Genomic DNA, 17,154 nt, shown 5'->3' with positions numbered 1-17,154 from the left:
CCCCCCCCCCCTTCCCCCCTGCGATGACAGTAAAGATATAGGTTGTGAATGACAGCAGAGCCACTGTTTGCTCACTCTTCCCCAGACAAAACACAGTATTATTCTTTTATCTGTCCAGATGCCACCTTCTCCTCACACTCACTGTGTTCTCCGCTCCCCCTTTTTTTTTTTACCTCATTGCATTCTTCAGCTCCTTGAAACCTGGGCTGTCCATCTATGTTTAAGACACATTACATGTGGCCTCCTGGAATTTACAGTGGCGCTCTCCCAGTAACTCCATTTCGTAGAGGAGTCCCCCGAGAGCATGGCGAAATGTCAAGCTGCAAGGCTTGAAAAGGGAAGAGGAGAAAGGGGACAGTGAGAGTGGGGGAGAGTGGGGCGATGGAGGGGAGGAGAGGAGAGGAGAGGCTGAGTGGAGATTCAGAGTGAAATCTGCCGGAAATAAATGCTTATGGGTGTTAAACACCAGAGCGTTTGATATTGGTGGTGAGAACTGAGCTGATGACATGCCCGAGAGGATGCTGGGAGAATAGGTGTGCGTTTGTTTCTGTCTGCATCTGGTGACACATTATGAGCTGGTGCTGCGATGAAATTGAACTTATAGAAAATACTAGCGCTGCCTGAGTTAACGTTAACATCATTAATACTTACAACCACGAATAACTCACAGCAAGAAAATACATTGTGATGTGTTTTTCTTTGGTATCACATTAACCCACTAATCATTTATGCTGAAAATTTTAAAATGAATGTGAATCTATAATTAAAGTCTGTTGATGTAAATTATCTCACAGTGAGGAAATACTTCTGTATAGTTTCAAACGTGTGCAGAGAATCTTTTGTCAAATCAATGAAAAACTTCTTCTTCTTTTTACACTTCCTAACCTTCATCTTCCATTAGTGCGTCTGTTTTTCATTCCTCTCCTCCTTGGCTGCACGTCAGCCGGATGATGAAGAAAAGTAACCGTCTCAAGTGTAAACAAGCGGCGGCCGTCCTACAGTAGTACACACAGTGGCCAGTACTCGGCCTGTAGTCGACCAAGCACTGGCCGGGATCAATGGCCACTTCACAACTCATTTCCTTTTACGCCTCCCTAACTGCCCCGCTCCAGCTCTGGGAAATAAATGGCACTGGATCTATAGTTCACTCACACAAGCACAAACACACGCACCAGCCTGCGCACACGCACTCCAATAAACACACGCTCCACACATACTCCGAAGGACCTGAGCAATTGCTGCGGCTCAATACCCTCCACAATAATTTATCGGCAAACTGCCTGGGCCGCGAACGGCGCATCATCATTCGCGGCTCCACAATCGGGACGAAAGCATTATGTCATTGTTTGTTGCCATTCCCCCGTTGTTGGCGTTAACGTAGCACCGGTCATTAATACGGCTGGGTGGAGCGTTACTGTCACACAACTCCGATACCTGCATGTAAACGGCTGCGCTTTGTCCTAATGTGGAGTTAAAAAGAGGAGGCTAGAGAAAAGTCCTGGTACTCCGCTGCCTTCTGATGCATACAAGGTAACACATTACTGCCAGCCTCCTCTGCAAATGGTTTCCTTCCCTCACCCCCTTGCCCCCCCTCTGCCCCCCCCAAAAAAGCCAAGTAGCTTACAGTCATTTGATAGGCCAAGACACCGCTATCCTTTTAACAGAGCTTAAAAATCCTACATATGCAGATGCCAGAGTGTCTTAAGCTGACAACCAAAAGACAGGATTTGCTAGAAGGCAGCTTTGGAGTGTTGTGAATTTAACAAGCATGTCTAGTATTACAGTTTTCCCTCTGCTTTAGCCATGAATAGTAACAAGTCAGACTCTGAAACGCATGCCCCTCGGTTTGTTGTGTGTACCGAGTCAGCCTTGTCTCCCTCATATTAAAATGACCCGGTTGTGAAGAGTACCTTGGCAGGACTGTGGCATTTTTAACGTCACCTGTTCTCCGCGCACCAGGAAACATCTGCACAGAAATGGCTCTTTTTTGTTTTAATTGGTGTTGAATTGTTAACACTTTGCCGCTCTCATTACTTTCATCCCTGACCCATTTTTCGAATGCATAAATGGCTCCATCCCTTCCCCAAGTTGTTTGAAGTTACAATGCCACCAGCCTGAGAGAGGGGGGAAATGCTCTTTGTGCAGCGGCTGCAAACACCGTATACATATGTAAGAGAGTCAGCTGGGCTCTCTGCCTTCTTCCCCTTCACAGCATTTCATACAAATGCAATAAATAAGCTCAGGCCTTGGGGAGTTGACGCCTCTAAACAGACAAACATGTCACTTTAGCGCTTTTAGCTTTGGCTCGCTTTACTGCGGGCTTCAGAAGTAAAGCCGCCGGATTTTAATGTGTATCAAGTCAAGGTCGGGTCATCCATTTGCTGTCAAGTTGGACTGACGTCTCTACCGCTCTGAAGTTCATAGGCTACGCCGGTGATCATCAACTGGCAGCCCGCAGGCTGAATCTGGCTCGCTGAACCGTCCAAAACAAACATCAGATATAACGTTAGACAAAAAATGTGATTTTTATTTTATTTTATCTGAGTGTCTGGCCCCCTGGGTGTCTCTCCCTCTAACAAACATAGTTGGTGACCCCTGGTCTTTGCCTTTTTTTTAATGGTAGCAAATACAACTCCAGGAGATTAGGATCAATTTAGTCATTAAGGTTTAGTGTAACATATTGGAAATTCAAGCATAACTTGAAAAAAAAAAAGCAAGTTGTATCATGTTAGTCTTCAAAAATGCTGCTCTTTACTCGCAAGTTACTTTTCCTCCAACCTACCAAAACAAATTGAGAACAACATGCTTTCCCCCTCTCCCGCATTCTCACAGCTAATGTCTTGTTCTGTTGGTTGTGCACAGAGGATGCATTCTTATCTGACTGTTACTAAAAGCAGGATATAGATAAACAGGGCAGCCTCCTGTTAGCCTTTGTTGCCGCAGCGTGCTGCCTGCCATTCCTCATCAGTTCCTACCACCGCTTATTTAGACGCACTTGCAGAAATTGATCAGCGATAGCACCGGAAAGCTGCTTGTTCCACCCCGATAAAAAGAGACGCCCACGAGCATATGCAGATCGTGCTTTGTGGTGGAGACGCAGCACTTCAAGCCTGACTAGACACTAAGCTGATACTGGTTTCACGCTTGAGTCCGTGGTGCAGAATCTTCCAATGGAAGCTCGGAGATTTGATTGTTTCTGCATATTCATTCGTTTCAACGTTTACAAGATAAATATGCATCAGTGAGGTCGGTCTGACCATGCGTAGTGTTATTTCTGCCGCGCTGTTCTTTGTGAATTCCCCCCTTTCGACCTGTTTGGACTTCATCATCCAGTTTTGTTGAACATAATTGTCTGTTTTTTTTCAAACGGTTGGAAAATAGTTTGTTGTTGAAGAAAGCTTTAAATTCATGCATGAGTCAAGAATTTACTTTTTTTCTAATGCGTTCCATAAGCCAGTCCATTTGTGCGTGTAGAGTGACATATTTTTCACGGTTAAAAGTTAAGGTCTCTAATATGTATAAAATAACCCTTCTCACCCTCTCCACGCAGTCTTTGCTTAATTTTGTAACGCCCTAACCGTGGTCCGGAATGATATGTCATTTATCTTCTATAAAAATTTCACACAGAGGTTTTATTTTTTTATTAACCATTGTAATTGTTCTGCCCTTGTGTGGAGAGCTTTGAAGGGAGTGATCATGCTTTTGGCACATTCATCAAAGCTCAAAGAAAGAAAGGAAGAAAAAAAAAAACACGCCGAAAGGAGGCCCGTTTCTCACATAGCAGAACTAAGTGTGCAACAGAGTGATAAATTTTCTTGTTAGGAGAAATTACATCCACTAACTTGAGCTACTTTAGCATGAAATTGAAAAAGAAGCATTTCTTGTAAATTTCCATTCTTGATTCAATGAAAGATGTAGATTAGCCCTTTGGAAAAAGGCAGTGAATGAGATTGAAACTAAAGAAGTATGACTCCGCTCACGCCGCCTTGTCCTCAGAAGCGTGATATAGGATGCTGCTGGTAAAGGGTTTTGTTTATGGATGTGAGGTTGTTCAGTCAGGCTGTTCAGAGATTAAAGAAAAAAAAATCTGTTTAACGTCTTTCTCTTCCTCTGTGTGTGTGTGTTTGTGTCTATGGATGGATGGGTTCCCACACAAACCCTATGAATTTTTACATTTTTATCTCAGAAATCCTTCCAGTTTCTTACCCTTCGAGCTGCAGTCACAGTGTATGATTTCAGTCACACACACACACAGATGTACACACACACACACACGCACACACAATGACAGAACAACATAAAAACATCTTTCACCTGACCGATCACCGTCTTGAATCCAGTTCCGGTTGCTGTGACTGATAGTTGCGGGGCGTTAGAGTGAAGGGCGGGAAACTGTATCTCTGATTGCTCACTTAAAGGTCATCACGTCGTAATTGGAATATTCACAAGAAAAGACGGCAAGTTTGGGTCAAGGAGTCAAAGAAGGAAAAGAGTGATCCGTCTTGGCTTTTTATGAAGTTAATTGTTGGGAGACGTTTCACATCCATTAAAAGACATTTCCTTAAATTTAGTTTTACTTCATTGAGGAAACTGGGGTTAAGAGCAGGTCACAAACCTTAAAGATCGGTAAGAGAGATAATTATTTTTTCATCTCTAAACTTTGGAAATACTGAAATATACTTGAGTACAAATACAGGGTAGGATATCATGTAAGGACTTGAGCTTTTTTTTTTTGTTTGTTTCTTGTGGCAGAACAGAGAAACAGTCTCACTCGTGCAGCACCTAACCTTGACTCCAAAGGATGAGAGTGAATTGCACTCATGCTATTGACCTGCAACCACAGAGCTCCCAAGACGCCGCCTTACACTCAGGCACTAAACAGAAATACAGTCTTGGATTACCGCTGTCAACACACCGCCACAAAATGGTGGCTCTTTTAATCGACATCGGCTTCCTCAGAGCCGGTCTGATTTGTCTTATTTTTCTGATAGTGTCGCCGTTAGCACGCCTGCCTCGGAAGCAGAGAGCAGCGAGTCCTGAGTTTGATTCCCAGAGGAACCACCATGCTTGGCAAAACATGTGCTAACACAACAATTTCCCAAATGTGGGATCAATATAGTACACATTTATTTATTTAATTTTATTTGCCATGACTAAAATGACAGGCTGTCTTCTGGTTGGACAGTTTAGGACATTGTTTCACAAAGACTGGGTCGCGACCCTCAGGTTGGTCGCAATCCACTTTCCGTGGCAAAGTGGAGAGGCGGAGTCTGTCAGGTGGACTGTTAACCAATCAATCAAATTGCACAACCACTTTCGCTTCTGCAGACTGAACATAGCCTGAGATCTGAAGCTAACAAAGAACTAGCATGTACGACACATGGTGAATTTGTTTAACTACCAACCTTGCACTCAGAGATTAGCTAAACAATGTAAAGTTGTCCAAACACTGTGCGAAGACAACGTGTCCATATATGGAACACCTCCTCAGACTAATGCCCAGCTCAGGCCTTCACCTCATTGGTGGAAACACCAGTAGCCTTCCTTTTGTTTTTCTGTGTTTAGCCTGACTTTGTGTGGACGGCTCTTTCTTATCTTCACTGCTGATAAAGAATCACCCACTGGTTCATTTACCTGGTTTTGTGCACATGTCCTATATGTGTAATGCAGACCCTAACGTCAGCACATTGATCTTCTTAAGAGCGTCTTTTAATATTGGCATTCTTCACAAAGAAGAGTCCTCCAGGGCTGCTGCGTTTTCACTGGTGCCATAGTCAGGTTACAGGTCGCCCCTGGCCATGTTTTTGGAGAAGGAGCCTGGTAATGAGGCCTTGTCAACAAAGACAGACAAATACTTCATTAGAAGGAGAAAAAAAAACAGTTTTGTCTTTGATCTGCTGACAAGAAATACTTCTTTTTCTAAGTTCACCGAGGACACAGAGTTTTTCCAGGTCGGGTTCTTTTTCTAGTCCGATAAGTTCACTTATACAAACAAACTGTGGCTGTCATAAAGGAGCAGCTTTTCATCCCACTGTGTGACTTTCTTTTTCTCTCTGTGAAATGGAGAGCAGTCATAAACACCTGAAGAGGAAATAAACTGCTTAAGGAAAAACAGAGTGTGTGTGTGGGTGTGAGAGAGAGTGTGTTTGTAATACAGAGAAAATAAGTCTGTTAGCTCGACTGTTGTCGGTCTGCTAAAGCTGGAACACAATCATCTCTTCTTGCCATGTACACTTTTGGGAGGAGTACACTTGACCTCTCTCTCTCTCTCACACACACACACACACACACACTTGTCCACCTCAAACAACAACACATCTCTTTCTTCTTCTTCCTCCTCTTCTTCTTCTTCTTGCACGTACACAAATACCTTTCACCGTCTTTCTTCTTCCTTCTCGTCTGTCTCCATTTCTTTTTCCCCTCCACACTGTCCTTTTGTGATAATGTATCACAGAGGCTTTTCAGTTGTTGCACTCTAAAAGACCTCCTTAAGAGCAGCAGTAGATAAAGAGGCCCTGCTGAATGGGCCTGTTGTCACCTTATCTAACCACGGCAATACGGCACAGACCGGCGTGGACCGGCTCAAGACACGACCGCAGACGGAGTAAATGGAAGCAGACGTTTTGTTGCGGTAAATTGGATTTTTTATAAATAATGACTTTTAGGGAAAATATATCAAGACAACAGCGAGACCTGTGTCTTAAGGACGACATCATTCAGCGCAATCGAGTTTGGGTATTGTCCAACTTCTTGACCTGATAAGGGGTCATAATAAATTCCCCCCCTGGTAGAATAGATTTATCAATATATAGTTGCCTAAAATATTCACCGAGATAACAGCAAAAAGGGTTGGATATTAATGACAGCTAGCATTTGTAGCAGGCCACGCCGACTGTTATTACTGGCGTGTGCCTGTGCGTCGGAGACGTAAACTCTTACTTTATCTGTGGCTGTTAAAACAGACTCCTGTTTTGTCTTGGTTAGAGAGAAAAAAAACAAGTGTGAAGTTACACAATGTAGATCTAGAACCCCCCCCTCACACACTCACCTCCTCTGCACACTCTCGTCTGCCCCTCCCACCCTTCGACCACCACTCCTCTCCCGTACACCAGCCCATTTTTCCTGGGGTAGGAATGAGCAAATCCACCCTGTCAATCCTCCCAGGAGGGTGTAGCTACGCAGCTCTGTTTACTGTGGCAGAAAGTTAATATAAATTTTCATCAGTGGGGGAAGTTTACACATATGATTCTATTTGTCCTTCATTATTAGCACCTGAGTCTGCGGCTGGGTAGGCATAATTGTCTACAGACACAGGCCAAATAGATGCAAGGGGAAGGCAAATAAGCACACCCCAAAAATAATTTGATGCTTGTGTGTTACGATCCTCCACCTCAGGAGTTTTTAATCTAGAGAATCAATAAACAAGAGGTGAGAGATGTGTTTGTGTGTGTGTGTGTGTGTGTGTGTTGGGAGGGGAGGGAGAAGGGAGGATTGGGGGTTTAGGAAGATGAGGAAGAAATGAATAATGTGATATGAGTGTGTGGAGAGACGAATGGCGGGGGAGTTGGGTGGAATCCAAAGCAGAGCAAAAAGGGCAGAGCGGGGTTAGAAGAGTGGAGGGGATCAATATGTAAGGGTTGAAAAAAAAAACAAAACAAAACAAAAAAAAACAGACTAATGCAGCAAATGAGTACAAGGCTGCGTGTATTTTCCTCTCAGATAAGCCGTTTCATACACAGAGACAGAGGAAGCTGGAGTAGCTGAAAATACTGGGATAGAGATAGCAGAGTGGGACACAGGAGCCTATTGTTCTGCTGGATAGTTTTACCTCCGTCCCAAAGTCCAAGCCGATCTCCACGGACCCCCCTCTCCCCCCGCCCGTTTCGCCGACTCCCTCGTTCTCTGCAGGCTGTTGATTTATTGAGTCATACATTCAAATTCTCATTACTCCTACGTGCTTTCCGAATTCTTCATTTTTCTTCTTTTTTTTTCCCTCTTGCTCTTGTTTCTCTTTTTCACATGAAAGCACCATCTGAACGTCAACCCTAGGTTTGTCTCGATAGTCCCATAAAAACCCTGTGTTCACAAAAGTACACTTGAAACGGCAATAAAACTGAATTCCATAATTTGGTAATGTAAATACAATTAGATTAATGCTTTAAAAAATGAAGGACTCTGTGTTTCTTAAGGTAAATCCATTTGACAAACATAGAGATCGTATTTTTTAAAATATCCCCCAGAACGTTTGAGTTTTGAATCTTGGTCAGTAAATATTTCTTACTATGCTTTATTTGTGAGGGAATTTTTTGAGGCAGAACGACAAGAACCATAGAATCGAAAGCTTCTCGTAGGTCCAGGTTACCATTGTTCGATTTCTCTCTTCATGGCACAAAAAGAAACACACATGGTGGTCAGATGGACCCGGACCCTGGGTAGATCCCACTGTTGGACCTAATTACAAATTGCTAAGTTGGAAAATCTCTTAAGAATATGCGTGGTACTTTTCTAGTCAGAGACTAGAAAAGTCAGAGACTTTTCTAGTCTCTGACCCAAATGTAGGTATTTGTTTATCTCTAACAATCAGGAAATCAGTGATGACACATTCTTTTTGTCATTGTTTTGTCTGAAATTCAAAGATTTGAGTGAATTATTGGATGAAAGATTTGACTTTTTACTGCTTGTCATTATTGTTTTGTCTGAAATTCAAAGGTTTGAGTGAATTATTGTATGGAAGATTTGACTTTTTACTGCCTTATCACATTGGCTGCTCCAACCTTTCTGGCAATCCTTCAAGATTATTTTATAATCTTAATCTGACATTCTCTGAAGGCAGTCTTTTAACAAAATATCATTATCGTAATTAAGAAAACAAGGCCAACAATGTCTCGCTGCTGGACCTTTGTAGCCAACTTTAACAGTCAAATTTTAACAGTCCAGCCTCACTCCCCCCTCTCTCTCACTCCCCTCCCCTCAAGTCTGCAACTGCAGTCAAGGAGTCATTATATTTTATTTCCTTTCCAAGTACTCAACCATGCAAAGGTGACTGAATCCACATGTGTATTATGCTCCGTGGTGGCTTCACAGGCAATATGGGAACTGAATCTTCAGCCATTATCCAGACTCCAGCCCTGACCTTTAACGGAAAGGATAGGAATCTTTGGAGTCTCGCGGCTGCGTTACTTCACTCCAATAGAATCAAAGTCCACAGCCACCGAGCGTTTGTCTGATTCTTCAGGAACTAAAACAATATTGCCGTTCACACTTTGCTTATTTTGGCTCAGTTTTTTTTTTCCGTAAACTCACAGCCTACTTGTGTGTTCGTACGTTGCGTGGGACGTCTAATCCCCCCCCACCCCCCACCCCTGTCTGTGTCTGTTCTGTCTGTCCAGTCAACCCTTTCAAATCTGTATCCATCCATCCATCCATCCATCCTTCTGTCCCTGCATTCACTTACATAAAATGTCATTGTGTAAATATTTTGTTGTGGAGGGCAGAGCTCCCAGGCTAACGGGCCGGTGGCCGCCGTCCAATCTGCCGTGTTTGTTTGTACAGTTGAAACTGTTTGTCGTACGCCACTCCCTCTACTTCGATAACACTTTTTATCATTTTCTTTTCGTTCCAGCCCCCCTTTTTCGTTCTCATAGCCAAGATAGATAAGCCTGTTGTGCAGCGATGTGTATGCGCTTACACACACACACACACACACACAATAACATGTTTGTGTGTGTGGGAGTTGTCAAAGCTGTCAGCATGGTTTGAGTTGTTCTGGCCGACAGCCCTGGGTGTTGAACAACAGCCCGTTAGTCTCTAAAACAAACACACACAAATCAGGTCAGATCACGAGCACAAAATGGAAATGTCGTTTTGACCAGACTTCATTTCCTATTGATCAACAATTGATAATCTGTTTTCAATGAGCTGCTGGACGGGATGATTATCCTGCAGAGACCGCGGTGCCGTGCAGCATATTTCACACCTGTGTCATCATTCAGAACCAATCCATCTGCTGTAAACGCCATTGTCAGAAAAGTTGGCATTTAAAAAAATATATATAAAGGCGGAACAACTTAGAAATCTGTACACGTTTGTTGATCATAAACACAATAAAATGGCTCTCGTTGTTTTTTTTACAGTTTATTTTAACTTTTAGACAACAACAAGCCCTGAGTCATCATTTTCTTTTTTTCTATACTAAGAATCTTATAATTTACATGAGTAACAAGCACATATTGTTCAATTCAGGAAATTTCATGTATCTTAATCATTCATGATTCATCTCAAATTTCAAAGCCCCACCCCTCCAAAAAAATTGTTTTTGCTCTTGGTAAGATGTCAACATTTTTACTGGGAGTGTAGTTTCCTTATCAACACTTTTGTCCAATGACAACAACACACAGCATGACCTCAGACAGGAAGTGATCTAAACACGTCTGAAGACGATGTGTCACACTCTCTCAACTCCGTCCAAGTCCAGTGTTATGATACTTGGCATCGTGCAGTCTCCAGGTGGATTTAGGAGTGACATTCCTAGTGCACGGTTTATTCCTCCCCTAGCCCTCCGTCTCTATCATGCACAATAAGCAATCTGCAGATTTGTAATGGTTTGGCCCATTAATACAGGGCTCACTAAAGTATTTCATGCTTGTTTTAGATCTTTGCGCGCTACTTACAAAGGTCCATTGTGGTACGTTCTCCCCGCTACCCTTGTTTTTGTATGGACTCAGAACACCAGGACACGGGCGAGGGGAGAATAGAAGTATAGAGCTCCTCTCCGTCAGTTTCGTCTCACCCCCCTGCCCCCTCCCCTCCTGCCCCCCCGTTCCTCCTCTCCGGTGATCTCTGCATGCCTATTAATGTAGCAGAGGAATGCCTGTGTAAACATTCTTGTTTCTTAGTCAGTTTCGCATAATAGCCGCCTGTATCGCCTTTCTCCCGACCTCACTATCTGAAACCAATTACACCAGATCCATTTGGGCTGAATCTTATTTTCATAAGCATCCCCGTGACGTGGTTTTCGGTTGCTCTGTGTGTTATTCTCCCTCGTCTTATTTTCCTCCTCTTCTCCGACCTGAGTGATGAATATCAACATCAAATATGCCTCTGAGTGCCTTGTTATTTATATAGCAGGGTCCGGCTCTTTTCCTCTCTCCCTCTCTCTCTCCCTCTCTCTCCCTCTCATTCTGAAGAATGTGTCACATTGTGCTGTTTATACAATGTGTGCATTAATAGACCGGGGATGTCATTTTTCATGCATAGCAACCCAGGTTAAATAGACGCTGCCTCTGCACTCGTCTGTTTTTTTCATCCGCTCCGGCAGCTCTTCGGCAAACTTTTGATGACTTTTCTTGGCACTGGGTGCATTTTGTGCTCAGAGAATAGCTCCGGCTTGCCATCTGTGTGAAGTGGAGAGCCGGTGGCACAAATTGCTGCTTTTTAACTGTAATGGTCAGATGCTCTGGGGCCAATGAAACAGAGAGGAAACAGGAATATGTATGTTTTGGTTTTTTTTTTTCCTTCTTAAACGCAGAAAAACACAGGCGACCTAACTGCCAGAGACAAGGTGACAGTTTCAGACTTGACAAACCACTTTGGAAAAGTCTGACTGTCGTTAATGAGCTCTGTGTTGTGTTTGGAGCGGTGTGAGAAGTCCAAGTCGAGTGAGCAGACCTTTTTTTTTTTTTTTTCTAAAATAACCGAGGTGTAGTTGGTCTTTCAGATTTACTGCATCGCACAAGTGCAGTTTCCCAGCGTTTATTTTCTCTACGCTGACGACTGTGTGCATTATGTCTGAGGATGTCTTTTGACTTAGTGTATAATGAAGTGAGTCATTATTGATTCACACATGAATAAATATTTCCTCCAGTCATCTAACTTGGGCTGCTCTCATCAGGCAGTCATCCCTCTAACTACGGTGCGCAGGACTCAATAAGCCTTATAATTACTTTGATTCACCAATCACGCCGAGATTAATTAGCCGGTCCTTTAATTACCAAGTTGATCGGCTGCATTCATGAATTTGTTTTGTCTTTCGTGCCCAGTTAAGGCAGGGATGGCTAGCCTTTTAAACAAGAGGTAATTAAAATAACTTCCACATAAATAAAGTGCATTTCACAAAAATGTATTCACACAAAGATGTATCCATTGACCATATTAAATACACAGTACATTTATGTTCATTATAGCTGGAAAAAATTAGTTTATAAACCCCAGAAGAAAAAAGCTCCACATTAGCTTAAATGTAACAATAATAATAATAAAAAAAATACAAATAGCTCAAATAAATTCAACATTATAAAATTGGAAATTTACAGTAGCATGCTGATGCTAAAACAAAAGTCAACCAAAAATACTGTGTTTTATAATGTCAAATTATACTTTTGTTTAATACTTGAAAAAAAAAATTATAAAACAGGTTGCACGTGCCAGATTAAGCCCCCGAGCCAGACCTTGGACCTAAATGCATGCCTTATATGAATCTTAAAAGATTCTTCAAACACGTTTTAAAAGCTAAAGCTGTGTTTTATGTGTGTACTTTAACTCACATTAACTGTCCTGTGTGCTTTAAGGAGAAGGGCCACAGCTCAGTTTACAAGTTGTCACACACACACAGCACACACGTGCACACACACGTGCACACACACTCACACACGTGCTCATAAAACCTGGTGGCGACTGGATTCTTCTGAGCAGTGAGACGGATCAATGCAGTTAGGACCCAGTGCCAGTGTAATGTTTGTTTACTTCACTTCAGAAAGTCTGGCTCCTCCTGAGCAGCCAGACAGACAGATCCACCACCCCCCCCCCCCCCCCCCCCCCCCCATCATCCCCCCCATCCCTGTCTTTTCATAATTGATCAGGGGGTAGCTGTGTTCCCTGAGGGGTTAAGACGTGGCAACTTTTCTTTTCCTCCTTCCTCCACACGTTCTCTTTTTTGTTTTGTTTTTTTTTTTACTTGCTCCCTCTCTCCTGTCTTCTCCCTTGTATGCTCAGGATCTCGATGTTCTAGTTCAAACATTGTTCCCACCAGCTGGCAGAGCTGCGCCATACGCACGTCCTGTCAAGGCACTTGTTGTCATGGATACTGGCAAAATAACAATAATAATAATAATAATAAAACATTTCACAGGAAGTGTCACTCTCCACCTGAGTTTTGTTTTTCCTCCCTCCTCCTCGTCCTGTCCTTTCTTCATCAAACACACGGAGACCTGAAGTTTTTGTTTTTTATTTGTGTTTTTGTGTTTTCTCTGGGAAACCTTAGAATTTGGTTGGAATTGAAATAAGAGAAATACTTAACCTCTGTGATCACAGTTATGATCACCATTTTTAATTTTCTTGTTTAATCATATATGAACTCATTTTCAGCTGGCAGAGAACAGGCTTTTTTTTTTTTTTCCCTCTTCCTTCATCTACTCATAGACGCTCTGCTCTTAAGCACTCTTTAATGCACAGTGTAAAAAACCTGGGCTGCTGGTTAATTCACTCTAAATGTAATCTGATGTTGATTTTGTCAACTTTAATTACAGCTCCCAGAGACACTTCACATGGCGCTGCCTCTACTTCAAATTGATATTATGAATATGCAAATGTGGCAGTAATTTGCAGAGAGAAGTGGGTATTTCAGTTGAGCACACACTAGACAGGTCAATTCTACTGATGCTCTGTGGTGTTTTTTTTTTTCTTTTCCCTCCAGCTCACCACCCCCTCCTTACCCTTCTTCAGTGCGTGCTCTGGGAAGAAAAAAAAAAACCTCTATTTATCCTTGATCACAGCTCTGTAAATCGTTACTAAAACACATTTTCATCCTTGTGTGAATCGCATCGTGACAGTGTGCCGTGACATTGGTCCGTGAAATTTTAAATAATCCACCCTGTCATCTCCAGAAAATCAAATATACATCTAAAGTTTTTTTTTTCTTTTTATTGTCCTCTGTACCCTCCACCCGTCTGTCGGATCCTCCTTTTTCACGCTGTCTTTTTGTTGTGTGTTCTATTCTGTTCCCAGGCCCTACAAGCAGCGAGGCAATTACTCTTGCAGCAGCCAGGCAGTGGCCTGAAATCTCCAAAGAGCCAGGACAAACAGCGTCCACTGCAGGTAAAGCAGCTCCCCGTCTAATCTCTTAAGTCCATCCATAATACATGTTCCTGTGAAAAGAAGATTTCCTCTGCTCCACAAGTGTGTTTGGTTTTCCAACACAATCCGGGGGACCTGTCATTGGAATCCTAAAGCCGGGCCGAGCCCGGTCCCTGGGAAGCTAAGTGTCTCCAAGACGGCAGAAAAACACAACACGGCGACGTTAGGGTTTTGTCTTCACGCTGCTGTTCTTCCATTTTCATCAGTACAGAAGCACTTAATATTTGAACACCTTTCCTGGTTTGAACTGATCAACAATTACGCACAGCTGTGTCTTTTGTTTAGAGACTATGGTTTTAATCCATACGCTCCTCTCACAGTATCCATACTGTTGACACGCGGTATCTGGAGATTAGCTGTGATTTGAAACATCTGTCGGTGTCACTGCCGGCTTACGGCTAATTTTAACTAGCTGTCAATTTCGCTCTCCGACACTAATTTGGCCTATTGATTCCAGAGGCTGCCATTTTTGTTGTCAGTGATTCCGGAAAGGTCACACTTTTACCCACGCACACACACAGAAACAGTCGCATGCGTTCTACAGGCTCATATATATATATATATATATATGTATATATATATATATATATATGTATATATATATATATATATATGTATATATATATATATATATATATGTATATATATATATATATATATGTATATATATATATATATATATGTATATATATATATATATATATGCACATTAACACATTCCTTCTGCTTCCTCCTGCTGTGAACACACACTAACTCTTCTGCTCCTTTAAACCAACTAGACGTTCACTCACTTCTGCTGTCTTCACATTATGTAAGAGCCCCTTGACATTTGCTCTATGTTTTTATAAGTAGTGGTGTTTTTTTTTTCTTTTTTAGTCATTTGAAATGGAAGTGTAGGAGTTTGCGCCCTCCGCTCGGCTAATAAGTAATATCAAGGTGCAGCGGTTCACCTCATTAGAAGCTCCGCGCATTTCATTAATGACGAGGAAATTGGCGTTAACCTCACCCGTGGATATTTTCACAGTCTAACAATGGCGACGCCTTCAATTGGAGTCACACCCCTGTGTACCTCATTAGGCAGTGAGGAGATATGGTTGCAAAGACCGGGTCATGCAATTGCACACTTTCCATCAAAAGTAATAAAATAGGATTTGTCCTTTAGTTTATTTTATATTGGTTTCCCTTTTGTGTGGGAATTCCAAACACTCCTGTTTGAATGTGATGAAATTCAAAAAAAAAAGGTGGGGGAGATCCTGAAGGATCTAAGAGTAATTCATACATGACAGAAGGAACAATATTGGAAGAAGGCAGCGTAGGTGCACAGCTATCTGTCCGCACTATGCCTGTAATCACAACAGCAAACGGTAAATATTGAATATTTACACTTGCTTACTCCTCGCCTCAAGTTGGCGATATGAATTGGAGGAGCAATTGCAAAATGGGGTCCGTCCTCGGCTTCCACTCCAGCCGACTGTTGACCCGGGCTTTATAAACATTCATGACAACAACGCGTCATCTTTCGGTCTCTCTGCTCCGAAATGTTTCCACGCAGTACGTGGTAGAAGAGGCGCCGCTGTCAGAGAGATACTCGTCGGTTTAACTTGAACTGCAGTATTCTGTTGTGCAAATATCACGAGCAGGCAGTGGAAATTCTCACTTTATTAAAAAGCTTTGTTTTGCTATTTTTGTTTTTCTTTCTCTCCGCCTTGCCAGCTCGTTCGTCCGCCTTCTCCTACTCAATATAAATAAGTTTACCCAATAAAGCTGCATTATTTACCTGGATTATGAGGCCACAGTGAGCATTATCCTGCAACAGCGTTATTACCTTTGTTACAGATAAACGTCAAGGGGATTGAACCTGTGATGTTTATTTTCAACTGCAGGAATCACAAGAATTGATTCACATGTATGATTGGTGCAATAAAGAGGGACCGGAGGATTAATATGTCGCCATGACGCCCTGCTTATGACTCAGATGATCGTAAATCCTCTCGCAGCCTTTTTTTTTTTTTTCGTTTTTACCCACTCTCTTGTTTTCCAGTCTTGGATATTTAAGAGCAGGAAATGATCCATAGATCATGGTGTGTAAATTATTTAGTACACAAGCATCTAAGTGCCCCAGCTTGCGGTTTTTAATTACGCGTATTAGCAACTAAAGGCCCTCGCTTGACTAATTCTATCCGTTGGCTGACGTTGGTCCTGATGGAGTGGAGGCAGGCAGCCCTGGCATCAGCACGCATACACACACGTGGGCAAAGACAAACAGCCCACAAACACACATACAAACACACACACACACACACACACACACATGCGGCTTCACCACATTTGCGTAATGTGACAGGTCTATTATTACACAGTAAGCCCACGGGAGCACTCAATAAACACCTATTTCTCCCCGTAAATCCCCCTCTGCCTCCGCCATGCTGCTTACACGGCTCTCCTCTCCTCCGTTCTCCTCTCCGTGGCAATATACCCCCCCACTCCCACACCCCCCCACCCCTCTCTGAAAGGCATTTATACACTGACATTTGGAATACAAATAAAGAAACGCGGACAAGCAGAGGCAGAGAGGATTACAGGAGGCCTATGAATCTGACAGTTGTTTCGCAGACATGCGCGTAACGCATCTACACACCGACGTGAGCGCAGTGACACTTGATCAAAGTTCTCACATCGCCAGAAGTTACTTCCTGAGACTCGGTGGTGGTGAGCGGATTTGTTGATAGGTATTGTGTAGGAACAGAAATGTTGACGATGGCGAACACCGTAGTGGGTTCAAAAACGACCGAGAGAACGTCGACCCAGTTGTTTTAGATGAGGAATAATACGGTTCATTTAAAAATAAATGAGATTTCATACGACATTTGATCACAGACGTGAATCCGTGACACTGGCTATGGTTTGGCCAAGACAATATTGCAGTTCAATACAGGCTCATTGCTAAGGAAGACTCTTATTGAGCGCCGTCCTAAAATGAACCCCATTTCACTTCAACTTTCCTCAAAACGCAGCGTCGTGATT

The 17,154-nt window shown here is 42.7% G+C and overlaps 1 protein-coding gene across 6 annotated transcripts in view; it reads left to right on the top strand.

The window, feature by feature from the left end:
- foxp2 (forkhead box P2) overlaps nt 1-17,154 on the top strand; it is a 107,380-nt gene that overhangs the window by 50,082 nt on the left and 40,144 nt on the right. For all 6 annotated transcript variants that reach the window (XM_025057162.1, XM_025057163.1, XM_025057164.1 and 3 more), the window contains one exon: nt 14,002-14,091. In XM_025057162.1, coding sequence (XP_024912930.1) covers nt 14,002-14,091 — 90 coding nt within the window. The remainder of the gene's footprint in view (nt 1-14,001; nt 14,092-17,154) is intronic.

This window comes from Cynoglossus semilaevis, chromosome 8 (genome assembly GCF_000523025.1).
Source record: "Cynoglossus semilaevis isolate Cse_v1.0 chromosome 8, Cse_v1.0, whole genome shotgun sequence".
Lineage (NCBI taxonomy): Eukaryota > Metazoa > Chordata > Actinopteri > Pleuronectiformes > Cynoglossidae > Cynoglossus > Cynoglossus semilaevis.
Note: the sequence above shows the minus strand (reverse complement) of the source record. Positions and strands in the feature narration are given on the sequence as shown.